General features: G+C 38.1%; 2 protein-coding genes across 2 annotated transcripts in view; both read left to right on the top strand.

Moving 5' to 3' along the window:
* The window catches only part of camta1b (calmodulin binding transcription activator 1b), a gene marked incomplete at both ends in the record, with an annotated part of 276,422 nt that extends 266,126 nt beyond the window's left edge, over nt 1-10,296 (top strand). The window contains 13 exons of the mRNA XM_081358127.1: nt 3,716-3,885; nt 3,978-4,192; nt 4,286-4,364; nt 4,474-4,801; nt 4,960-5,384; nt 5,612-5,766; nt 5,858-6,104; nt 6,705-6,776; nt 6,881-6,901; nt 7,242-7,441; nt 8,374-8,448; nt 8,770-8,800; nt 10,264-10,296. Of these exons, the coding sequence (XP_081214253.1) occupies nt 3,716-3,885; nt 3,978-4,192; nt 4,286-4,364; nt 4,474-4,801; nt 4,960-5,384; nt 5,612-5,766; nt 5,858-6,104; nt 6,705-6,776; nt 6,881-6,901; nt 7,242-7,441; nt 8,374-8,448; nt 8,770-8,800; nt 10,264-10,296 (2,051 nt within the window). The remainder of the gene's footprint in view (nt 1-3,715; nt 3,886-3,977; nt 4,193-4,285; nt 4,365-4,473; nt 4,802-4,959; nt 5,385-5,611; nt 5,767-5,857; nt 6,105-6,704; nt 6,777-6,880; nt 6,902-7,241; nt 7,442-8,373; nt 8,449-8,769; nt 8,801-10,263) is intronic.
* Nucleotides 10,297-15,347: 5,051 nt separating this feature from the next.
* Nucleotides 15,348-26,730, top strand: vamp3 (vesicle-associated membrane protein 3 (cellubrevin)). The gene is made up of 5 exons (XM_081358132.1): nt 15,348-15,454; nt 20,633-20,711; nt 23,900-24,058; nt 25,482-25,533; nt 25,707-26,730. Coding segments are annotated over exons 1-5 (309 nt in total). The 5' UTR covers nt 15,348-15,452; the 3' UTR covers nt 25,724-26,730.
* Nucleotides 26,731-26,961: the final 231 nt, after the last annotated feature.

Here is a 26,961-nt window from a genome sequence, read left to right on the forward strand (position 1 = left end):
CTCTGTGGAGATTCTGTGTTTTCATTTTTGTCCTGTGTGTGTGTGTGTTGACTTGCAATGGTCAGTCATTCAAAGCGAATGCTTATCTGTAAGCTTTTTTCTGTAAAATGTTTCCAATTTTTCAGTCAGTTCCATTGTCAGCAATATCTTTCTCATTTTGCTAAATTCTCTGGATGGATATAATGACCACAAGAGTATTTTAAGTGCAGTAAAACTCTTTTAAACAAATTGTTGTTGAAAGTCCATTGCTTAATATCTTAATAAATACCTAAAGATAGCCGAATATAAGGACATAAAACATTTACACATAAACAATAAGATTGCTTTAGATTCCAGCATTCAAAGTCTCTGTACTGGAAGCTTTTGTTTGTCTGAGTCCTTCAAAGTTCTGGTCTGAGGCTGTACATATCTTACAAATCTCAATCAGAGACCTTGAATGCGAGTTCAAATTGCTACTATGACATTGTTTGTTAAATTGTTTTTAAGCAGAAGGGATGTTTTGGCTTGGATGTGGAAAGTTAATACAAATAATCAGTGCTGGGATTATGACTGACAGAGAAATAATGGCATTATCATAGCAGCCTCGCCTCTGTCCAATTCTATCCAAAAACAAGCACCTATTCCAGGGTCATGATCTACCAATTCTACCAATGTCCACAGCATTAGGAGCTGTTATCCCAGCTTTGAGTCCATGCTGAGCTAAATCCCCTTAAGACAAAATCATTGCACATTATCAGCTAAATCCTGTCGAAAGGGACATTTGTGTGATTTAGATTTTTTTCCATTTCTGTTCGATGCATTTATAGTGATGGGCTTAAACAGGATATCAGTCTGTTATAGATTTAAAGCAAATCCTTGCGGAAATGCCCAGCAGAGCATGAGCTCTGTCTATTTTAAACCTTAAAAATAAAAAAATACAAAGTCAATATGCTCTCTGAGCTCAGATGTAGCAAATATTGGATATGCTCAGGGGGGACATTACATAGCAATCATCCAGTATTCAATAAATAATCAAGACCATCATAAAAACTGTACACATCTTATTTTGCCTCCACATGGTGCATTAGACTTTGTCTTTTGATTATTTCTGACATATATATTTAAGATGAATTTTATATTACTTAATGCTATATAATTGTCATTCATCTGCAGACTGTAAATTACATTTTATTTGAGAGAGATGCCGGCTGTTTTTCATCAAATGTTGGAGAAGAGTCACAACCGTGCATATTTCCAAATGCTTGTTGTAGATTCATGGACTTTCATGATTTTTTATATATTTGGATTGCATTTTTAGTCTTAACATAGTATGCCAGATCGTGGTAGTATGGTGCTTCTTCCAAACTGGCCTGCAAGATGGGGATTTGCTCTGTGCAAATTGCATTCTGCACTAATTTTGCACTTTTACCTAATATGCAAAACAAGACTGTCAGCAGGTGCAGTTTAATGTGCACTAATTCTTCCTAGCCATATGGATGCATTGTCAAATGCTTGTTCAATTTCTGATGACTGTAAAGCCCGTAGTCTCTTTATTACCAATCTCAGGCACAATAAACCGCAACAGATCTTCAACAAGTGAGTGATTTTGAGCCCCTGTTGCTCTTGTAGCTGTAAAGTGGTGCAGAAGCCCCCACTCTCAAGAGCATGATGCAACTGTGATGAAATAGAGAAACTGGCTTGGGCTCTCTGCATTAGGATATTACCATGAGATTCTCAAACATCCAGCGAGTAGAGAGTTTAGTCCTTTCACTCAAGGCTTGTGCTCACCCACATGAGGTCCGCTTGACCAGGAGAGATACCCAGGCCAAAGGAGCAACACCAAGGCTGATGTAACATCTCCTGAAAAACGGTAACAGAGATTGGCACAGTCTGTTTAGTACTGTTGATATTTTTTGTTTTTTTGGGGGGGCTAGTTTATGCATGAGCTTCGTCATTGGTCTGTGTTAGTGAAGGTTGTTGTTGGGTGCTTGGCAAATCTGAAAGTCTGATTTATGCACACAAACACAAGATGTCATTTTAAAATACTTGTTAAAGACGGTTTCATGTGTATTTACAGCTTTTCGAAGAATCTTGATCTTTTTTTAAGTTCATAGTAAAAGTTAAAATGAACTGTCAATTAACTCTGTTGGAACTGATAAGGCTGCGTGATGATTCATTTTTTTCATGCATTTGTTTGTTGTGGCATGTCTTAAGAGATGATTTTGTATCGGAATTCTGATAAATTGGGACACTTTTTGACATTGAAACGACTGCGAAAAAGTGGTTCAGTTACCTTGAATTCACCTTATATATTCACCTGAATACAGCCAATGCAAATAATCTCGCCGCATCAATTTTCCGTAAACATTCTCCATCTCTACGTTAATAAACATGAGTTAGGTCTGTCTGTTTTGAAACGCTGCCCCTCAACAGTTTTAGGTTTGACACAAAGCTTTCAAGTGTTCTGTTGCCTGGCTGGTCTGCTGGCATCTGATTGGTCGTCTCCAGGCTGCTGGAGGTGTAGTAGAGCGTTGATTATGTCACAGCCCCGTTGTAGAGCAATTTGGTCCCTCCTCCCCTTTCCCCTCCCCCAGCCTACATGAGCGGACGTGTGCCGCATTCTGAGTGGAGGCAGAGAGAGAGAGAGAGTGAGAGAGAGAGAGAGAGAGAGAGAGAGACAGCCAGCCAGCAGCAGGTGGAAATGACATCATCTGCACTGCACCAACACTGCAGTAGTGTTTGAACAAAGCTGCACTGGAGCTCCACTCAGAGCTGCTCTTTTTGTCTGCAAGGGTGGATGTTTGTGGAGGAAAAACACAGAATCCAATGCATGTGTATGTCCATTCATTAGAATTTGATTCGCTTTCATTCAGTATGTGTGAAACAGAACTGGTGTCAATATGTATATGCAAGAAATTTGTCTTGATGTTAGCTGTCACTATAACAAAACAATACATTAAGAGCGTGCGTACAAGAACCTGCAAGTCGCTGGAAACCATTTTTTAAGTGGACAAAGGACGTGCAACTAGATACTATTTTATATGGACAGATGTAATGAGAAATAATGACGAATGTTTGAGATGTTGAAGAGTAGAAATGTCTTATAAATGTCATCTTTGTATTCTTGTTGGTTTTGTACATTTTTAAAAAAGGTATACCATTTAAAACTGTTTTTAAGAATTGCAGCCTATTTGTACTAGATATCAAAAAAAAATATATATATATATTTTGTTTTTTCGGAAAATAAAGTTTAATAACTTAATCCAAGCATAAAAAAAAATGTCATATAATTGACCCATATAGGGTATCGAAGTGAAATTTGCAACACATATTACGTCTGTAACGTGACATTTTCTGAGTCAAAACAAGATACTCATCTGGAAAAAATATAGGACGGGACTAATGTTTTGGTATTCATGCCAGTGATTTTCCACCTGCTACAGCAGAATACTGCAGTTGAAAACCTTGAACCAATGCTGCCAGTGTGTATACACCTATAAATGGCATTGGTGATGTCAGCTGAAATTTGCTAAGATTATGAAGACAAATTTTTTTTTTCTTTGGTATAACATGCATTGATGAATCGTGCACAATAAGACCAGGAATGTGTATTAAGTAAGTAAATAAACTCAATTTTGATTTCATGTTGATTTCAAAGTCCTACTGTGTTTAAAATATAAAAAACAAGTAGTTTGAAATGTATGCATAGTCTAAATTCTCCTTGTGTTTTATGCAGATAACCAGTTCAGAATGTCCATCCTGGAACGCCTAGAGCAGATGGAGCGACGGATGGCAGAGATGGCCGGTCAACAGCAGCAGCAACAAGGCGGTGGAGGATCATCTGAGAGCGGAGGAACCGGAACAGGAGGAGGAGAAGGAGGAAGAAGCAGTTCTGAACAGGCACAGGTATCCTTTTGAGCTATGCTTTCTTGCTCTAAACTAATGGATATCACCATTAGATGCTTAGAATTTACTTGGTTCTTTATTGTTTGGTGTAGTTCTCACCAGGTCAGAGTCAGAGCCAGGGTCAAGGTCCGGCTGGCAGCTCCTTTGAGAGCCGTGTGGTGGTAGTTTGTGAAAAAATGATGAACCGCGCCTGCTGGGCCAAGTCCAAGCACCTGATCCACTCCAAAACGTTCAGGGGCATGACTCTTCTTCATCTGGCAGCCGCCCAGGGCTACACCACCCTTATCCAAACACTAATCAAGTGGCGGTGAGTATACAGATTGGATACTGGCACGAAATGCCCATATATATTGCATGTACATCATTCACCTGTTCTGTATTGTTCTGTTTGTTTTCACAGCACTAAGCATGCAGACAGTATTGACCTGGAACTTGAGGTTGATCCTCTAAACGTGGATCATTTTTCTTGCACCCCACTAGTGAGTATTGACACTAGGACATAATACCTGCCATTTGAATGAGTTGTTTCATACAGAACGGGCAGAATATGGCACACAGATTAAATGCAACTCTTCATCATCTCTTCAGATGTGGGCTTGCGCTTTGGGTCACATGGAAGCAGCAGTGGTTTTGTATAAATGGGATCGGCGGGCGCTGGCCATCCCAGATTCTTTGGGTCGCTTACCGCTGGCTATAGCCAGATCCCGTGGCCACACTAAGCTGGCCGAATGTCTGGAAAGCCTTCAGAGGGAGGAGCAGCAGTCAGGAGCACTGACTACAACTGCCAGCATGCCTTTCTCACCATCTACTGAGGCCTCAGCAGCAGAGGGATGGATGAATGTTTGGGGTACGGAGACATCCTCAGTTGGGCTGAAAGACAGCAGCATCACTTGTTCTGCTTCCAGCTCCAGCTCAGGTGAGAACTAGAATATTTTATTCTGTCAGCTGGTTTGCTTTATATCCATAAAGTTAAAAACAACCTTAAATAATAGCAAGATCTTGCATAGGTCAGGTTGAGTGATTCAGTTTGGTCAAGTGTTCTTTCTCTTAGACACTTTCTTCATACCTTTGCAGACTTGAGGAGACCCAGGTCGGAACCATCCAGTTTCTATAGCAGTGTTAGTCAGGGGGATGCCCCATTGAGCAAGAAACACAAACCCAACCCAGAGACCCTTCAAACTCGGCCCAGCAAATCCTGCTCTGCCCCTCTCGGACTAGAAGAACAGGCCCACAAGCCTAAAACGTGCCCTTCCAAACCGAGGGAAGGTACTGTGGAGAAAGAGCAGGGAGATGGTGAGCAGTCTCAGACTAAGCTGGGCTCAACTTGTGGAGGCGGGCGTTGGGGTTCCAGACAGGCTGCAGGACGCAGAGTGCCAACTGTAGGTCTTGGCAAGGAAAGGCTCGCGAACAGACTGAGATTAAGAGAAGTTGCTAGCGCTGGAACAATCTCTGATCTGCGTACAAGCCAAGAGGATCTGGAGAACACCGGAGACCTGCAGGTGAGGCATAGAGATGGTACTTTGACACAAGTAGACTGCCAAAACTGCTTCTTTTGTAGTGCTATAAGTCTGGCGGACCTTGCAAAACTTGTACTGGCTTCTGTCTAGTGTCTCAGTGGCAATATTGTTCGCTATCTTATGCATCCGTCCTGTAAACCACTTTTTGGAGCTCATGAACATGTACATTTACTGGTGCAATTTTAAAAGTACCGAACAATTTGTTTCAGAACATGAACATGATGACTTTAGCGGAGGAAGTCATTGAGGCGACGTCTGATCGCATCAAGAGGGAAAACTTTGTTGCATCAGACACTACACTAGATGGTGTTGGAGTCAGCAGCACTATGAGCTGGTTGGCCAGTTACCTTGGAGATGCAGAGAGGTGATTCATCATAAAGTTGATCTGTTCTCAAGAATGATAGTTGCAAACAATTTGGGTTCTTGTATGTAACTGTTTTCCCAATCATTCCCAGGTTCCTGTTTAACAAGCCCCTAACTCACTCTCCTGGCCTGGCCTCAGTCCACGGTGGAGGACAGCCAGAACTCGACGGTCCTCTTGGGAAGCTTGGCTTTCAGTCCCCCACTGAATGGACTGCGCTCCTCAACGCCTCCCACAACAAGGAGGAGCATGACCTGACCCAGCTGGCCCTGTCTGATCCTGAACAGAGAGAGCTTTATGAGGCAGCCCGCCAGGTCCAGAACACCTTCCGCAAGTACAAGGTAGGGCAGGGCTTCACCCAGGTGCCAGTCACCAGGTGTCACCTATGTAGGTTATTGGTGGTGTGTTGCCAGTGTTCGTGATGGTCCGGTTTCAAAGGTCTTGGTGTATTGTGTTGTGTTGTATGGTGTTCCTGAACTTAAGGTATATTAATCTGGATCTTTGGAGTCCTGTGACGTGAAAGGTGATATGATTGTTGTGGTGTGCACTCAGAAGGCAGAGATAGGGTCAGTGTTGTAGACAAGCATGGGGAAATTTGCTTGAGCTTAGCATGGCCTTGCTATAAGGAATGATTGCATTGTTCCCTCTATCTATCTGTCTGTCTTAACGGGATGCGCAGATATCCCTGAGTCCACACCACATTGGTTGTTCAGAGCAGATTTCTCCCAGTGTTCTGCTGGCGCGCCGTGCTCTGAAGAATAACCTTCTCCCAGGTCTCAGAGCATATCGACGCAACTTTGCCAGTCTAAGAGGACACCTTGGCCAGGCACAAAGGGAATCAGATGGCATCATCTCTGTGGCCTTGCAGGCCTCCTTGTGAACACTAATCTCTCTCCTGTCCTCTCCACCCTACCTTATCCCCCTCTTCCCCCATCCTGCAGGGTCGTCCGCTTCGGGAGCAGCAGGAACTGGCAGCTGCTGTCATTCAGCGCTGTTATAAGAGGTACAAACAGGTAGGCCAACAACACTCAGAAACCTCTGTTTGTACACTTTTAAATGATCAATTATTAAACGGTTTACAAAAATACCTTACATTTCTTCCTCTCTCTTTCTCAAGCTGACATGGATAGCCTTGAAGGTAAAACTTTCTGCTTCATCTACAGCTTCTACTGCTTTAAACTGGACGTTTGTTAGTGGTGCTTCTTAATCACTGTTGTTACTATCTCCTATACTTAAGGTTATGGATGTGAACAAAACTTGTAGTGCTACAAAGATGAATGCTAGCTCATATCATGCAGCTTGCTAAGAACGGTTTAGTTATTTAGCTACTTTTCCAAGCATCCTGACTTGCAATGACCCAGCTGAAAACAACTTAGGAACTGTCAGCCACCCTTATTATTAGCCAAGTGGTAGTTTGCTACAGATCTCGCTCGCTCTCTCTCGTGTGACAGAAGATTCTTTCTCTGTCTTCTTGGCAGTATGCACTTTATAAGAAGATGACGCTGGCCGCCATCCTTATCCAGAGTAAATTCCGCAGCTACCACGAACAGAAGAAGTTCCAGCAGAGTCGCAGGGCAGCCGTGCTGATCCAGCAATATTACCGCAGCTACAAAGAGCTCGGCCGGCCGAACCCACGCAGCCGAGCCACTGCAGCTGCACTGGTGCAGCACAAACTCAGGTACAAAGCATTCGTACAGGGCAAACCTAGTGGTTAAAAACCTATGGCCTAGTGCAGTGGTTCTCAGTTCCAGTCCTCGTGACCCACTGCTCTGCACATTTTGTATGTCTCCCTTATTTAACACACCTGAACCAGATCATCAGCTCATTAGGAGAGACTCCATGAACTGAACTGAGTGTGTCAGATAAGAGAGACATACAAAATGTGCAGAGCAGTGGGTCACGAGGACTGGAATTGAGAACCACTGGCCTAGTGTATAACAAATCACAATTTATAAAAGGAACTTGGTGTAATAAACCCACACTATATTTGTTGTGAGCACTTTGGCAACTCCAGTAGTCAAACTTTCCATCTTTATATTATTCTTGCATAGGAAATAAATGGCAGGAGGTTATGCAAGCATTTATTGAGTGTCATTGCACCTCAAGTTACTACTAAGGGACTGTTGCTCTAAAATGTACTGTCGTTTTGGATGACTTACTAAGTACTTGCCAGCACTTCAAATGTGACACACTGCCAAATCAGTGTTCTGAAGAATGGCAGCATTCAAAACCCTCCTGTTTACTTTAAGAGACAATCTGTTGTTGAAACAGCGCCAGTCGGACCCCGGGAAAATATTTAATTCACTAACAGTTCGAGTCCAAGTACACATAGAAGCATCATTATTTTTGTATGCCATTTGTTGTCACATAACCTGTTGCAGCAATTGCAGTTTGATCCTTAATTGCTGACATTTTATGGTAGAGCAGCTTATTACTTTTTCTGTATACTTGGGAGTAGGATTTGAACAAACTCCTAATCCTAAGTATTAGCGTTCATCTTGTCCTGCATCTCGCCATAGCAGAAATTTTTGTACATGCATTTTTCTTCTAGAAATTTCTGGTTTTATTTGCAAGTGTGCATAACCACTCATGCTAATCATTTTGTTTTAGAAGCAGTTTACTGACCAAGAGACAAGACCAAGCTGCCAGAAAAATCATGCGGTTTCTGCTGCGGTGCCGTCACAGGTAGGCCAAAGGCCAGAGCTTCCACCAGGCGCATTGTGTTCCTACGGCCCTGATGTTCTTCTAGCTTGCACACAACTCACACTATGGTATACTTGCACCTTTTAGATGAATCAGTATTTTTAATATCCTGCTGTTTAAAAGGGTTAGGGGCACATTTCTCTCAGTCACAACAACACGATTGCCAGGAGTCATAGGATAGCACCTTGGTGTTTTCATGGCTCTGTTAGAAAGCCCTATTGTGTTTGGTCCCATTTCCCCAACCCAACCGTACCTCAGTGTGTACTAATAGCTGTCTGGTGTTGTTTTGCTGTTTATGCAAAGCCCCTTGATGGACCATAGACTATTCAAACGGGTGAGTGCAGCCTCAGTAAATCAGTTCGTACCCCTTGATTTCTCTTCTTTTATCTCTCTGTCTCTCCCTTTTCTTTCATCTAGTTCTCCGTTTTCTATGTCTATGTTCCTTGATTTCGGACTCTACTGTTCCCTATGACTCTATCTCTCCTTTCCTTCCCTCTTTTCTTTTATCTTATTTTCTCTATTGCTTTATGCCTGCATGCATGACGGCTGACTGGAGCCCGAGTTGAACTGAGCCTTATATGAGAGAGAGAGGACTATAGATCCAACTAACAAATAAATATAGATGAAGCATTAATGGCAAAACTAACAAAGCACTCTCCTCTCTCTCTCTCTCTCTCTCTCTCTCTCTCTCTCTCTCTCTCTCTCTCTCTCTCTCTCTCTCTCTCTCTCTCTCTCTCACTCTCTCAGTCTCTCCTTCAATCCCTCTATCTTCCCAAAAGTCTCCTCCATCTCTCTTGTAATGAGGATGCTTATGACAACACTAAGGACTGCTGGGTAGTGCATTTGGCAATTGCATGATGCTAAAGATATGAAGGCCTTGCTTCTATCAGGGCATGCTTGAAATAACAATCCTTTCTTTATGGAAGAGAAAATGTCTTGAATGCCTGGCTGCCTGTTTTATACATCTCTTTCAGCTTTTATAAGCTCGATTTGGGGGCTGAGGGTTGGACGGGGGTCAAACTGTGAGCCAAAGATGTGTTTGGGGGTTTAAAATGTCTTTAAAATGTTGGATACTGTAGAAGTATAACATGATGACAAATATAAATATTTCCTTAAGAATTTGATGTAATTTCTGTGATGTATTGTGCATGAATTGTAGAGTTATGTATTGTCACACTTTCTAGGTTATGATCCTATAATATTAGTGTTAAGATGGATGGTGTACTTTGGATTTAAAGGCCAGGTTTTTATTAATTTATAATAGTAATGTGTTTGCTTTGTAATCTGATTGTAGACTCTTAAATGTAAAAAATAGATAAAGAAAATTATTTTTCCCACAGCCACGATTCTATTAAAAGACATTTGTTCTATACAGCAGCCAAAAAAGATTTGGACACTTAAATCCCACTTAGAAATGTGTGAATGTCATTGGATTAGAAGCAAAAAATCAAACCAAGTATCTTGAAAAGTGTGCTTGTACTATCTGTCTTTAAAATGAATGATTCTTGCTTTGATTTTATTGTTATCTAATGCAATGACATTCAGACATTAAGTGTGACTTAAGTGTCTAAATGCTTTTTAAGCCGCTGTATCTGTGTACTGTGTTCCTCGAGGCTTTAAAGGTCTTTGTGATTAATAGCGGGGTATATTTGTTGTTCTTTGCTGATTCCAGTGAGGATACACTAACGAAACTGGCAGGTGTATTGGCTAATGGTCTGTGATTCCTCTGAGGGCCCAGAATGCTTGTGATCTATCAAGGCTAACCCTACAATACTCTGTTTTTTGGTCTATTTTCAGGGCGAAAGAATTGAGAAAGGCCAAGGAACATGAGAGCGCCGCAAAGAGCCCCGTCGCAGTGTAACATCTCCGAGCGGACTGTTCTCTTCCTCTTCACTGCGTTTTTACAAGAGACGAACAATTTACGAAAAAAGCAAAAATTACACGAGAAGTGGAACACGGAAAATCATCGGAAATGCGACGGTTGAACTCTAGCAGCGTTGTGACTGATTCTGCTCCTGCATTGTGTATTTTCTCGCTACGGATGAACTATTGGGAAAATATGACATTATCTTCATGGCATTTTTGCACTCTTCATAGATTTTTTTTCTTTAGATTACAAAAAAGGAAAAAAAAACACGAACGAAGACCAAGGAGCAAAGGCTTTTTATTCCTACGACGCTTGTAAAATATCACGCCACACGAACAGATCATAGAAGGCAGAAAACCGTCATGCTGGAAGGCGCTTCAGATTACATTTTTATATTTTGAAAGGAAAAAAAAATACAACAATCAGTTTGGGAAAAAAAAAAAGAACAAAACCTAGAAAATGTAAACCAAAAAAAGGCCTCATTTCAGTGACCATATGCATGCAGAGTATTTGAAATCTCCACGAATCTTTGTTTTTGCAAATGCTGTCCGTTCATTCAAAGGGAAACCTTCATATGAATGTAGATGGGGTCAGGGCAAAAATGCTGGGTTTGAAATATCAGTGTCTTACCTTTGTCTTTATGGGGGTTAGGGGACTTCTGACGACAACTTGGGGAACTGAAGCAAAGCCCTCTGGGTTACCTGTTTCGTGTGCACTGTTTTCGACTTTCTTATGGGTCCTTTTCTTAATGTCATTTTTGCTGGCCTGACTTTGTGTGTCCTGTGTTTGTTGAATTGAATCTGGATACAGTGCATGTGTTTGAGCGAAACGCTCCTGCATGCTGACGTAAATGTTTTGTGTTTTATTTTCATTCATTCAAATTGGTGATATTGTGGCACCATCAAACTAGCCCGTATAAGCCTAGCCCTATGTTGCCTGTTTGTTTCCAAATATATTGTTATAAAGACTATTATTTTTATATAGTTCAGTTATTTATTTTATTTGCATTATTGTTTTTTGCCTTTATTGTATTTTTTTTTTTTTTTTTTTTTTTTTTTGTGTGGGCTTAAAACCTTTTAAAAGGTTTGAAATAATCTCCGGACCTTTTTTAATGTGAATTGTTCTATCAATTGTGCCACAGCGCCAGACATATATTTGCAAAGGTTATCTTCCATTTGTGCGTGCGTGCGTGCGTGCGTGTGTGTGTGTGTGTGTTGTGATGCGTTTCTTCATTGTTACTGTTTGATTTCAAAGAGCTCCAGAAAGCCGCCACAAGCTTTTCCATGGAGTTTCACTGAACATTGCCTTGACTTCTTGACTTTTTGAAGGGTCCCTATACAGAAGCTTAAAAAAAAATCCTTATTTTTGACTATTGAGGTGTCCCTGTACATATCGAAGATGGGTGAAGGAACATTGATAGCCAGAAACTTTTTCCGAAGAGGATTGTATTTAAGAATATATAGTATTTTATTCATAAATTGGATTATAACACATTAAGAGACAAACAAAAAAAAATCTATTGTATAGTTTTCTTTGAACACCCAAGATGTACGGTTGTATTGTATGTAAATATTGTAAATATTGGTTGCGAAGAAGGAGCCATGTGCATGAAACTTTAAGACATTGAACATAATGTAAAGATAAAATGTAGTGGCAATGGTCTGTAATACGATTTGAGCAACTTCACTATAAGACTTTCTTGGAAATGTTCTTTCACCGAACATTCTCTGAAGCATGACATGATTCACGATAAAACCGTAGATTTAGCGGAAGAGCTAAACAAATCCGTCAGACACAACTGGATCTTTCTTTTTCAGGGTTAGCGAGAATTAAATAGTGTTTTTTGTTGTTTTTTTTTTTACCACTGGTGACCAGAATCCAGTTCTACAGGACATAAATAAGCTATTCCTTTGAGAAGCAGATTTTCACAGTATTGGGAGAACTAGTACTGAATGACCAAACTTCACTCATGCACCCTACAGTTATAGCTGTGATACAGAGGATGAAATGTCTCCACGGTTTTTGTCTTGTACAACATGACTAGAAAGTGTTCTCACATTTTACCATCTACTTTAACTCAACATGAGTACTGGATGGAGTTAGCAGGATTAAAAGTAGGTCATGCAATTAAAAACGATATTGATTTGAGGGTTGTGAATGGTTATTTCAAGCAGGCGATTCCCACACACGTGATTACATGCTTGTGTCACATCTGAAATAGGAATCAAGGGCATAGAAACGGTCCTGAACGTGGCTCGAAAAACCTCATCAGAATCTACAACTGCCATCTGTTCATATTACTCTTATTCATAGCTTTATTTTTGATTTCTTCATTTCTTGGGGGGCTGCTACCAACATTCAAAAACCCCATGGTCGAGTCACTCGAAATCATATTGATTTGATTTGTACTTTTTGCTCTTTTATGCTCATGTCAGCTCTATGGAATCAAGCGCGACAAGGTTCACAAATTTCCCTGAAAGAAATTTGAGACTAACCGACCCCCTGAATTTCCAAAGCGATTTCAGCTGACGAGAGGCATCATTTTAACTTACACCAGCACATTTTGCCTGTTAAAAAAAAGAAAAGAAAGAAGAAATGTGGTGCTTATCTATAGTTGCATTTCAATTCCCCACATTTAGATCCATTGTTTAAACATTTTCCTCGTGATCTCAGAGACTCTGTATCAGTATTATTATAGAAAGTGCCTAAAAATTCAACCAATATCAGGAGAGTGTTCCTAAAGAAGTCGACATGAACCAATTGCTCTGTTTTTTTTAATGGTATGCAACGCTAAAGGCTGGTTTTACCGTCCGAACAGGAGCCCAGGTCTGTTTCCTCCTCTCAAACTCCCTTTTCACTCCTTAAATGTGGATGCAGAGTAAAGGCACCTGTCATTTTGTCCCCCACTCGTTCCCTTTGGTTCACATTACGTGTCCTAAAGCGAATTTGAGTGACCCAGTAACAGACTATGCATGCTTTCCTTTCATTATTTCTTTCATTTTGTGTACTTTTCTTTCTCTTTTCCATGTCTGATCTAAACTGGGCCAGGAAAGTAGGACGTGCTCGGGGAAGTTGGCGCATTATGTAATAATTTAGTCCGGAAACCATCGCTAGATTCAAGAGCACAACTCCTTGCAAAGCTGGCCGGCGAGTTGGTCTTTTACATCCCTTTTAATCCACATCACATTCATCCAACATTAAACTTCAGGAAATTATTATAAGCGAGAGTCAAAATTCACCAGGAAAAGCTGTTTATGGATCACCGGGTATATGTATCTCAGTAACTTTCTGTTTGGGTCGTTCATCTTGGGGAAGGGAAAAATCTGCCTCCCTTTTGTAGTTTTTACTCAGGGTGCTAAAACAGGGAGAGGGTGTTTCGCATGGAGACTAGATTAGGTTAGCTTAAGTCTCCAGGTTCAGCTCAGAATCAACAGGAGAAACCACTGGGAATATGTACATTACTACAACGTTCACTTTGTTACAAACCACTGCTTTCAGAGACAGACTGTCACTCGGGGAACAGGACAGACCGCGTGTGTGTTTATAGAGTTTTTAGACCATTTTTCCAAAACTGAGCAGGTATCATCGTTCGTGCAGGTATCATCGCTCATTTAGTATTGCCATATCCCCATGGGATTGGGAATGCATGATAAGTATACCTCAGCGCCAAATACCTTCAGAATAAGGTGGGAGATCCCGTCCTCTTATGAAACAGCTCAGTACTCGTGCATCTACGTCGACCGGATCATGCTTTCCGTATTTTTGCATCAGATAAGAGAAATATGCACTTTGTACAGCTCACCATCCGAGTTGAATTCCCTCTCCAAGCCCTGGTACGTTATAAGCGTGTGTGTGTGTGATGTCTCTTGGCGGATGAACACATGAGCACACGTGAAGGTTTTAGCTGAACGAGGGAAAACACTACTGGTGCAGTTGGAAGTTTGTACGATGTCCTAAATCCTCTCTTTGGAACTCCAGAAATGCAGGTTAGGCTTAAACTGAACCGAAAAACCACTCGATTATAAGCTTTTCACTTACAAGTACAGAGCAATAAACACTTTGATTTTAGCTGAGCTCTTTAGGTTGAAAGAATATGGATAAGTAAAAAAAAAAAAAAACGGGGAAAAAAAAAACATTGGGACATGCTTAGTTCACTTCCTCTTATGCAATTACAGGTACACAGAGAGAGGTGTTCAGTGGTCTGTGGACATTGATTTCATATTCCCCAGCCCTAATGCACGTTTTCATCATTTTAAAATGAAGATAATAAAAAAAAAGATAAAATATGAGCCCATATTTCTTACAGGGCAGTGGGCTTTCAACACTCTGCATGTTAAGCTAGTATTAGACCTCTGTTTCCCCCTCAATCTCTCTCTCTCTCTCTCTCTCTCTCTCTCTCTCTCTCTCTCTCTCTCTCTCTCTTTCATGCTTTGTGCCCTTCGTATCCTCCTCCTCTTCCTCCTCCAATGAGTTTTGCCTCATGTTCTGTTTTCTCGGCCGTCTCCCTCTTTCTGTCCTTCTTGTGAGTTTTATTTATTTACTTTGATTTATTTTTTTAATTTTTTGTTTTGTAACTGTGCATGTGAGAGCATCACTGAATTGTTGGATATGTTTTAAAAAAATAAAAATAAATATTCAGCTGCTGAAGCCATGCAAAACATTTTGAATTGCCCTTAAAATATGGGAAATGTTTTCTGAATGCTTTATATAATTTCTGCTGTAAAATAAAATCTTAAAAGAGAAATGTTGCTCATACTGTCCCTTTTTTCTGCAACTTTTCTTTGTTTATATGATGTAACTTGTATAAACTCCCTCTGCTATGAAACAGCAATATATATAGTACTATAGTTTTATCATACATTAATGTTACAATTATAATTAAATGCATATTTATTTCTGTATTTATATATAGCCTATTACAATAAATAAAAGTAACGTACTATACAGTGTACTATGTTTATATATATATAATTTATACAAATATTAATACTATATGGAAAGTCACTTTCAATTTGTCTGGAATTTTTCTGTGCACGCGCGCAAACACACACTCGCGCGCTCACAGTAGCAGCTGGAGTATAATCGGGGCCTTCACACATCACACATAAACTCAACAAACATGTAAGTAAAATTACACCAACATCACTCGCACGAGCTCAATGAGTCCATATACAGTACCTAACGTTATATGTAATGTCGTGTTTTACATGTTCATGAATATCAGTCTTTCTGGGTGTGTTTGGAAAGTGTGTCGTGCTAATGGGTGTGAATGCTGCTAAGTTAAACCAACAGGTTAGCGTAGCAGATTAGCTTACTGACTTTTTACTTTTACTTTTTTTCACTCTCGGAGTTTAATTTAAGTCGCTTTTAGTTGGAATCGGAGCAAATAACGCCAATAGTGAACTTTATTGTCAATTAAAGAGTTTTAGACCGTATATATTAGTATATCCGCTACATGCTAACGGCTAATAACAGCTTTTTTCTGACAACAAAGTTTGGGAAAACTTGAAACGTTAAACTGAGTCTAAATACACACATTTTACCATTATAATATCATATATGATTTGTCTTTGTTGTTTAAATTACATAATCGTATTGTCTTTTGACTTTTTAAATGCGGATGCTTATCAAAGTTGCGGCGCAAATGTGGAGATTTAATATAAAACGATTAATAAAATAAGCATAGTTAAATTAGCCTCACCAAATATGATTTCACATAATTTCAACAGCCTGATTGCAGTTCAGTTAATATGCTTTGATTGAATGTTGTAGACTGATATTTTTGGTGACGTAATAAACAGTGCATGATCAACTTTATTACGTGTATATTAATTGTAATTAAATATATTATTTATTTAAATATATAGGCTATTTTAACCTCTTTGGTTGATCCAGGATTTTACCTGAGCTGAGAATAATTTCCATCCCACATAATTTAAAAATTCTTGTTTTGCTCCAATGAACTTTAGCAAAAATTATATGACTTTTAACAGATCATTAGTAGCCTAAATGTACAGTAAATTAATCAGAAATGAAACTTGTTAATGTTATGATCATATTAAATGCTCTTTAAGTATTGGTTTGTTATGCTTTATGATGTTGTTTATCGATTTATTAATGAACAGTTATGAAATATTCACCTTTTATTGCTTTATTGTACTGGTGAGGATGTGTGTGTGACTTAATTTGAAGTCTGTGTCAGATTAGCTCTCAGAACTTACCAGTTCCCTGGATGTTATTAATATTGACATGATTATGTGTAATGCTAGGCATAGTTTACAGTTTTAGACAGAACTTTAGAATAAATGAAATAGAATTGGAATAGTTTTCCAATTGGAAAATCAAGTTTGAGAACAGAAAATTAAACAGTTGTGTTTAATTACTTGTATAGTTTTATAGCATCAGCACAAATGATATCTCTATAAATAGCAGGGGTGTGTGTGATACATCGGTATGGATTGATGCATCAATCAAATGAGTAATGATATGATCATGATCTAGGGCTGCATGATATTGAAGAAAAATGCAATATGTGTCTGCGGTAACTTTTTAAATAATGTGATATTCGATATGTGATGCAATAAAAGTTTGTAAAATACATTTTAATTATATTTAAAATCTGAAAATGATATAACCAATATATGTTTCACATTCTTTCTGGGTAAAGAAAGCATCACTACAACTTCTGAAAGCAGTTTTAGCACTAGCCTACATAAAGTAATGTCACAAATCTAAAAGTCATTTTAACAAAAAACTATTTAAAAAACAAAAACGCTTTGCTCAACTTGGTAATATATAGTTATATCAACCTGAAAACTTAACATCAATAAACATCAAATAATGTGTTCTTCAGAATCATTTATTATTCTATATTTTTTAACAAAAAACTAAAGTATATTTTTGTTCTGGATGTCCCAGTTGGATTACAGGTATTGCACTTTTCAGAAAGTTCAAGTACAATGTTCATAATATTTTTTTGCTTTGAATCTGTGAGTTGATAGAAATGTAGCCGGTTTTTAAATATTAATTGCAGTCTCATGAATCTCATCAATTGTAATTGAATCATGTTTTGAGTTGTCGCAAATATCATATTTGATTGATGTCAGGTTGTATTGTGATGAAACGTCTGATTTACACACCTCTAATAAGTCAGCATTTAGAAAGTGGCGTGTGTTTCTTACACTGGAGGATCTCTGCAGTGAGATTTCTGCCAGTCACATGACCTGGAGGCTTTCGGTACCTTCCACGTCTTGGTGTGGAATGTGTGTGTTTTTCTTTGCTCTATATTGAGTCCTGATGCTTCTCTTCCAGTCTCCTGTCGTCACTCTTTATCCGCAGCATTAGACGGCAGTTAAAAGGATGGTGAATCGGAGTAATTTCAACCTAGGGTCCTTTGCACTATGACGTCGAGCCAAACACCCCCCCCAGAAGCCTTTTTCCCCTTGGTCGTTATGCATATGCAGTAAGTTATGCATATGCAGGCGCTAATGGATCCAAGGATGTATCTGGTAAATTACCCCACTAATAATGCCCAGAATGGACCAAACTTCTACAGTAGTACAAATAGGTTCTGTACTCATAAAACGAGGCATTGGAAAGTTTGTAAGTACATCAGGAGTTTATTTAAATAACACTTGTCTGACGGCTAATGCTACCGCTAACCCGGACGTCAAGGTCACTTCCGAGATTTGGGAAAACCCCGTAAGAGTCCTGGCAGAAAGCGATGCATTTTTTATTTTTTTATTTTTATTTTATTATTATTTCTGCCAGGACTTTTACGGGCTTTTTTACGACGTTTTTAAAAGTTTTTTGGTATATCAAACATTTTTTATTATTTTTTCCGAAGTGTTGACAACTTAGTGTTAACTAATAATTGTTGCAAACTGGTATTACCAACAAAATATTAGTGCATTCTTGGAGCTGGGCGTCGTTACACTGCATCCTTATGGATCGCTTTCTGCCAGGACTTTTACAGGCTTTTCCCAAATCTCGGAAGTCAGCTCGACGTCCGGGTTAGCGGTAGCATTAGCCATCAGGCAAGTGTTATTTAAATAAACTCCTGAGGTACTTACAAACTTTCCAATGCCTCATTTTATGAGTACAGAACCTATTTGTACTACTGTAGAAGTTTGGTAGAAGTTAGAAAGGCTTCTGGGGGGTGTGTTTGGCTCGAGGTCATGGTGCAAAGGACCCTAAGTTGAAATTACTCCGAACCATCACTTTAAAGCCTGGCTTGAGACCTTTAAAACACACACTCAGAATTTTTTTTGCAAAACTTGTACGGTACCTTTAGGTGTACAACAGCTTTGTGCCTTATTTACCCCTAAAAGTTCATAGTAGTATTTTAAGGGAACATATCACTACTCTAAGATACTGAAATGCACCTTTTAGAAGTTGGCAGGTTAAAAAACAGTTGTGAGAAGCTGTTAGACTCCTAAAGTACCCCAACGTACCCCATTTCTCCTGACAGTGCTCTGTGTAGAGATTCAGAGTTTACCTTTACAAATAAACTCTGTTTCATAGAAACTTTGACACCAGATTAAACGTCATTGAGCAAAAATGACTCGGTTAATTGTGAGAAATTATGATTAGAGATTTGGATATCTAATGCAATGATGTTCAGAGTCAGACATTTTTGGGACTACTGTAAGTCGTGGTTCATGCAGAATAGGTATACAGTACCAGTCAAAAGTTTGGAAACATTACTATTTTTAATGTTTTTGAAAGAAGTCTCTTATGCTCATCAAGCCTGCAGTTAAAAACAAAAAAACAGCAATATTATGAAATATTATTACAATTTAAAATAATGGTTCTCTTTTTTAATATACTTTAAAATGTAATTTATTTTTGTGATGCAAAGCTGAATTTTCATCAGCAAGTACTCCAGTCTTTGGTGTCTTATGATCCTTCAGAAATCATTCTAATATGATGATTTATGATCAATGTTGGAAACAGTTGTGCTGCTTAATATTTCTTTTTTAACCTGAGATACTTTTTTCAGGATTATTTGATGAATAAAAAGTTAAAAAGAACTGTATTTATTTAGAATAGAAATCTTTTGTAACAATATACACTACCGTTCAAAAGTTTGGGAACAATAACTATTTTTTTTTTTAAGAAATTAGTACTTTAATTCAACAAGGATGCGTTAAATTGATAAAAGGTGATGGTAACAATTTATATTGTTAGAAATGTTTTTATTTTGAATAAATGCTGTTTTTATGAATAAATGCTGTTAACGTTTTACTCATCAATGAATCCTGAAATAAGTATTCCAAAAAATATATTAAACAGCACAACTGTTTCCATCATTGATAATAACTGAGTATCAAATCATCATATTAGAATGATTTCTGAAGGATCATCAAAGACTGGAGTACTTGCTGATGAAAATTCAGCTTTGCATCACAAAAATAAATTACATTTTAAAATATATTAAAAAAGACAACCATTATTTTAAATTGTAATAATATTTCATAATATTACTGTTTTTTTTTTTGTTTTTGTTTTTTTTAAACTGCAGGCTTGATGAGCATAAGTGACTCCTTTCAAAAACATTAAAAATAGTAATGTTTCCAAACTTTTGACTGGTACTGTATGTCGTTTTCATTATGAACTGGTTCACATTGTCTTTGGATGTTTACAGAGCGCTTAACTTGATATTAAGCGCTTTAATACACTCGTTTGAGCTTGAGTGTTTTATACATCCCATTTTCGTCTTTAGTCAAATGCTTCTACATATGTTCCTGTTCCTGTTAACTCAATTTATGAAATGAATTTATGATCCTCTTGTAAAATCCTCTGTATGGTGTGTTATTCTGAAAACAGGACTTTGAGAATGTTTATGTGTAGTTGTAACAGTTCTCCGGTTGAATGGAGCTCCATTAATGTCGTCTCTCAGCCCCTAGGTGGCAGTAGAATATCACAGGCTGTTTGTCACACTAGATTTCTGTTAGAATGACATAACAGGACCCTTTATGAGCTTAACAGATGCTTCACGCGGCTCACATCACATTAGCGGCAGTAATGAATATGTTATGCTAAGCTTTATTCACTTAAAAAAAAATTGATACGAACTGCTCAAGAAGGTTTTCCATTTGTTTGCCTGGACTTTTCCAGCTGTCCTGACAAAGGGTTTTTTTTATGTAATGTAAGAGTGTCTTTCTCTCTCTCTCTCTCTCTCTCTCTCTCTCTCTCTCTCTCTCTCTCTCTCTCTCTCTCTCTCTCTCTCTCTCTCTCTCTCTCTCTCTCTCTCTCTCTCTCTCCCTCTCTCCCTCTCTCCCTCTCTCTCTCTCTCAGGTCCGCCCCGGGTGCAGATGGCTCTAGCTCTGCTGGGAGTAACCGCAGGCTTCATCAAACACAGGCACAGGTGGATGAGGTAAGAGGACACACCTGACACCATCTCCCAGTGTTCCTCATGGACAGCTAGAAATAGTCCACTTCATTTCCGTCTCGATCTTCTCAGGGATGGTTCCTTTGTGATGTGAACAGTTACACAATTTCAGGACAACTAATGACAACGAGTACAGAGTACAATGAATATTTAATTGTACCTTGAAACTCCACCCTGTCAGACATGACTACAATATTACAATTATATAAAATGCGAGTTTGTACTCTTCTACCATTGAATACATTTTGTAATGACACAAACTGTTTCGCCAGACATACACATCGACAGCTTTTCTTTCATCAGTCTATTTAATCAAATGTTTCTTCAAGTGCATATCTTTAGTTGTGTTCCAAGGGGTGCAATAGACACTTGCACTGATGCATCATGTACTCAATTGTGTGTTGTATGAAACTTATAAAGTTATTTTATCATTCAACATCGGCTTCTGAAGCCCCTCCCCCTCCGCTGAGTTGAGTGCATGAAGCGTTTTTTTTTTTTTTTGGTTTATCATTTGCATCATCCGGGTATTTAAAGTGCTTTTTCTTTTGGGAATGTTCAGTGTGAACACACTACAAAACCTCACAAAAAAGTAGGATGTTAATTTCATACCCTGACTATAATCACACCACTATGCAAAGGTGGAAAATGATTTGCGTTCTCTCAAAAATGTTTTGCGTTCCTTTGAAAAACAGTATAGTAGTATAATATAAATGTCAATTTAGTGCGGTTAGTGGTTTGTTCAAATTAATATTAATTTTTTTTTTTTTTTACAAGAAATTAACTTTTATTCTGCAAGAATGCATTCAATTGACAGTGAAGACTTTTAAAATGTAAAAAAACATTTTTTAAAATTTAAATGAATCTTCTTTTGAGCTATCTAAGAATCCTGGAAATTTTTTTTAAAAAAGTGTTATGTTTTCCGCAAAAATATTAAGCATATACAGTACCGGTCAAAAGTTTGGAAACATCACTAATTTTTATGTTTTTGAAAGACGTGTCTTGTGTCCAAGCCTGTATTTATTTGATCAAAAAAAAGTAATATTGTGAAATATTATTGCAATTTACAATAATGGTTTTCTATTTTAATATACTTTAAAATCTATTTTTTTTTTTTCTGTGATTCAGCATCAGTACTCCAGTCTTCAGTGTCACATGATCCTTCAGAAATCATTCTAATACAGATTTATTATCAATGTTGGAAACAGTTGTGCTACTTAATATGTTTTTGGAACCTCTGATGCTTTTTTCAGGATTCATTGATGAATACAAATTTTAAAAGAACAGCATTTATTCAAAATAGAAATCTTTTCTAACAATATAAATCTTTACTATTACTTTTTTTAAATCAATTAACTCATCCTTGCTGAATAAAAGTATGAATGTTTGGCAAAAAAAAAAATATATATATATATTACTGACCCGAAACTTTTGAACGATAGTGTATATTGTTTCAGAAGATTTCTGTTTTAAATGAACGCTGTTCTTTTTTAAACTTTTTATTCATCAAAGAAAAAAAATATTAACCAGCAAGTGTTTCCAACATTGATAATAAATCTGCATATTACAATGATTTCTGAAGGATCATATATAAAAAGGATAAATTATATTTTAATGTATATTAAAATAGAAAACCATTGTTTTAAATTATAATATTTCACAATAAAATAAATCTGTAGTTTTGATCAAAATAAATGCAAGCTTGTTGACTTTTTCTTTTGACCGGTGCTATGTATATGTATGTATATACAGGTATGTATGTGTTTTAGTTATATATATATATATATATATATATATATATATATATATATATATAATTAAAAAATGATATTTCAGGTAAGTTAAAAGATACAGAAGATGCTAGTTTCTCTTTGACTCTGTGGATCTCTCTTTTTTCTGTGTTTTTACTCCCTGAAGAGCACGGTGTAATCCTTCAGCAGTGTTTCCACTTCTCTTCTGCTGCTCACCGCAGTCATATGCATGATTTCTGTTTGAGGAAGTTTATATCGGGACATATGCAGGTCTCCGTGCACTCAATGACTGTTGACCTCTCCCAGCATACATCTTCGTTCAGTCTGGGTTGAGCTCATAGGCTGCCGGCTGGTTATGTAACGCCCCGTCACTATGCTTATGTAAGAGAAACATGGATCTGCACACGCTGGTCTCTCTTCAATGGGTGGAGCTCCGGCATCCTGCAACAGGGTTTGTGGAGCACTAGAGCATATGTGAGGAGGCTGAGATGTTTGTGTGCCGTTGCCATTGACTGTTATGTAATTCTATTACAGCAGGGGGGTTTTATGCTTTCCATTTCTTCTGCTGAAGATGGAAGAATTGTTCAGACCAAATATGAGCAACAGGATGTCATGCTCTAGAGATTTTTACTTTTGATAAATAAAGATAATAAACTTAAAACATACCTCTTACTCAATTGTGAACGGATCAAAGTGCTTTTAGTCTCAAATGATTCTGTAAAACAAACTAAATGCTGTTGATTCCAGTAGGAAAACAGAGTTTATATTGAGTCTTCAAACACAGTCATACGTTTAAAGTGTGTTTCATTCTAATGAGTGTTTGACTGGAGAGAAAAAACAATAGTAGAAAAATGCCCCTCCAGACAAGATGAGTCATCGTTATTTTCCAGTAGCAGTTAATGCGGAAGTTAACATATAAATATATATTAATACCAGTTAAGACTGGTTTCCCAAATGTTGGATAATCCTGAGAAATGAGCCTTGACCTAGTTGGACAAATCTTGCCTCGAAGAAGATAAGTGTATTTAGTTTTCAGTCCTGATTATTTCTTTTCTTAACCAGCAACAAAACTTCTTGTCATTTCACATTGAGCTCCGCCCACAATAAAATCAGTCTGAAATATCAAATATGTTTTTGTTTTTGTATCCTGCACTTTCAGTGTGGACAGACAAATGTCGCTGGAAACTTCCCATTATGTCAGGTTTCTTTCAGTGCTGTTAGTGTGAAACGCTGATCATCGAAGTACATCTCCTGTTGCTTGACTGGTTTTAAGAAGTCTCGCATCATTAAATCGATTAATAAACTTCCCCTGGTGTTCGGACAGCTGTGTGTTTACACACATGGCAAGATTCCTTGACCTTTTCCAGCCATTAGCATCACTTTTGCAGAGTTCTTCCTCTTCTAACAGCAGTCTCCCCCCTCCAGGTGGTGGACATCATGAGGGTGAACGTCGATAAGGTCCTGGAGCGAGACCAGAAGCTCTCTGACCTGGACAATCGGGCCGATGCTCTGCAGGCCGGTGCTGCCCAGTTTGAGACCAGCGCCGCCAAACTCAAGAGGAAGTACTGGTGGAAGAACGTCAAGGTAAAACAAGGAGACATACGAGTTCAGCACTCATATCATGCACACATTTAGTTTAAATGCGTTTTATAATAGATATTAAAGGGATAGTTCACCCAAAAATGAAAATTCTGTCATCATTTACTCACCCTCAAGTTGTTTCAAACCTGTATGAATTTCTTTTTTCTGCTGAACACAAAAGAAGATATTTTGAAAAATGTCTGTAACCAAACAGTTGACGTGTCCATTTACTTCCATAGTAGGAAAAAAAAATACTATGGAAGTAAATGGACACGTCAACTGTTTGGTTACAGACTTTTTTCAAAATATCTTCTTTTGTGTTCAGCAGAAAAAAGAAATTCATACAGGTTTGAAACAACTTGAGGGTGAGTCTATGATGACAGAATTTCCATTTTTGGGTGAACTATCCCTTTAAGGCTTTAGAGATGATTGGAAGTTTTGTTTTTTGTGCAGCTGTAATGTTCCCTGGAAATCCAGAGTTCTCGCGAAAGCACAAGTTGAATTTGCTCAGCAAGATTACTCTGGCGTGTCGAGTAATGATGCTCATTAAATATGCCCTTCTATCCAAGCTGCACCAATCACATCGGGTTATCTGATATAGGCGGGCCAGAGGCGAGATGACGACAGCGCTGTGATGTCAAAGTCATTAGTAAACATTGCAAGATGGCTATGGATGAACACCAGTTGTTTGAAACGGCTTTGGCCGCTACAATGAACGAGTTAGACTTGGCTTTTTATCTAAAAGAGGAACAGAAGACTGCGCTCGAATCGTTCCTTTGCAAGAAGGGCGTTTTTGCTGTTTTGCCGACCGGATACGGCAAGAGTCTAATCTGCCAGTTATCTCCGCTGGTAGCTAAGCGTATGGGGCTTGTTGTGATTGGTCGTAGTGTTATCCAATTGCGTGCAGTGAGATTTTCAAATGCATGCTTGGTGCCGCCCCTCGAGCTGGCCGATTTTCATTAGTCGATGCCAGACCATTAATCTTTCAGATTTAGGTCTGGATTTCCAGGCTAGTTGTAATGGATAAATATCAACTAATTATTAAAAAAATAATAAATACATGTATAATTATTAGCAAATACATATATTTAAATATAATACATAATTATTCAAAATAATATAGTCAGATAATTACTTTTCCTGTTTTCCATTAGCTCAAAATTCTCACTCAAAAACAGAGAAACTAATATGCAGCCGATGGTTAAAATACAGTGAGATTTATTTTTGTTATTCCAAAACGTCATTACAGTTAAAGTTAAAAATATAGGAAATATATATATACACACACACACACACACAGAATATTAAAGAGTTGAGATTAAACCAAAGCAGGTAGCAAATAATATATTAAATAAATGGGCAAGTGATCTGAAAGCGCCATCATAGGCACCAAATGACAATGTATACTTGTTTGTTGATTTTGCAGATGTGGGCCATTTTGATAGCCGTGATTGTGATCATCATTATCGTCATTATTAGTGAGTATCACAGTATTTACAGGCTCTTTCACTCCAGGGGCAGCAATTGTACAAAATGATAGTCGTCCCTGTGATTTAAGTGTTCTTTAAGCAATTTATGTGCTAATTAAATGTGTCGTAAACAAAGCATACTACATCCATTTTAATCTCTGCTCTTTTCCCCCCTCTTTTAGTCTGGACGCAGTCATAATGTTGCAATACAGAGATGAATACTGGTTATGAATTGAGGAAAAGAGTAGGATATGAAGGAGTATCAACTTCAGAAAGAAAAGAGAATGAATGAATGAACGAACGAGTGCTCTTCCAATGAGTTCTAACCTGCTGATTTTCAAAAGCATATATTGTAAACTATCCTCAATGGGTTTTTTTTTTCTTCTTTTTTTTAGGTTTTGTTTTTAATTGAATAGGATTTGAATAAGTTCCAAAATGCCTAATGATTTCCAAATACATCTAACACACACTCCTCTGTGCAAACCACAGGACAAGGACTGACTCTAGTTAGTGTACAAGTTACAACATGATCCAAAACCACAAAAAGTCCAACTTGTATGTTAATATGAGAAACATTTCACTTTCATTTGGAGGCCAAAACATGTTGACCAAAAACCAGGCCAAACTTGTTGTGAAAGCCATTTGCCAACATCTCATGTCATTGATGAATCCCTCACGGACTCTTTTAGTGAACGGCCGTAACCAGACACTCTAGTTTTGGCCGTGTCCGAGTTTTTCAATGCCAACAAGACACACGAGCCTTTCCTGAACAACCACAGACGTGCCATCAGTGCCTGTAGCCAAACTCCACTGACATCCTGTAACAACCGAGAACTTTACTCTGATTTCACTCAGAATATCTGCACAAACAAATGCTATAATATATATAAGTTTGAAATATTGATTCAATTCACTAATAATTTAACTGCATCATTTGTATCACCTTGTGTAGAAATAGTTTGCTTGGAAATATCTTTGCGGAGATATCAGATTTCGGTAGTATTGATTTTTGGTGTTTTCTTCACCTCTTGCCCGCGGTGCCAAAACATTTTATGTTTGTTTATCTGAGCTTTTTTTTTTTTATGCATTTCTTTGTTTGTCTCACATGTGTATAAATTGTAAACAAGTGCAATTCTATGCTGTGGCCTTACTAACTTAAGTGTATTGAATTGCCCAAGTTGGCTCAATAAAACTGATTTAACATCCTTTAGTTCTCACCGGATGCCTTAATTCAGTAAGTCAGCATGAAGCTTGCTTTTGCTGCTACTTAAGGGTTGCATGGATCAGATTGCTTTAGATGATGCTACAAATCACTTTTTATTTCAAACATTGTATTCAAGCGTGTTCATCGAGGAAAAGAGATGTGCACTACTGCATTTGTGCTGGTTAAATCCAGTTTGCAGTCTTCATTCAAGACGAAGGTGCACATTATGTACC

The sequence above is a fragment of the Scardinius erythrophthalmus genome (genome assembly GCF_964197995.2).
Source record: "Scardinius erythrophthalmus genome assembly, chromosome: 25".
In the NCBI taxonomy this organism is placed as follows: domain Eukaryota; kingdom Metazoa; phylum Chordata; class Actinopteri; order Cypriniformes; family Leuciscidae; genus Scardinius; species Scardinius erythrophthalmus.

Bases quoted from the DNA above. Each gene is read 5' to 3' on its own strand.
- vamp3 (XM_081358132.1), top strand. The intron at 20,712-23,899 runs GTAAGAGGACAC...TCCCCCCTCCAG, and splicing joins CACAGGCACAGGTGGATGAG to GTGGTGGACATCATGAGGGT. The intron at 24,059-25,481 runs GTAAAACAAGGA...TTGATTTTGCAG, and splicing joins ACTGGTGGAAGAACGTCAAG to ATGTGGGCCATTTTGATAGC.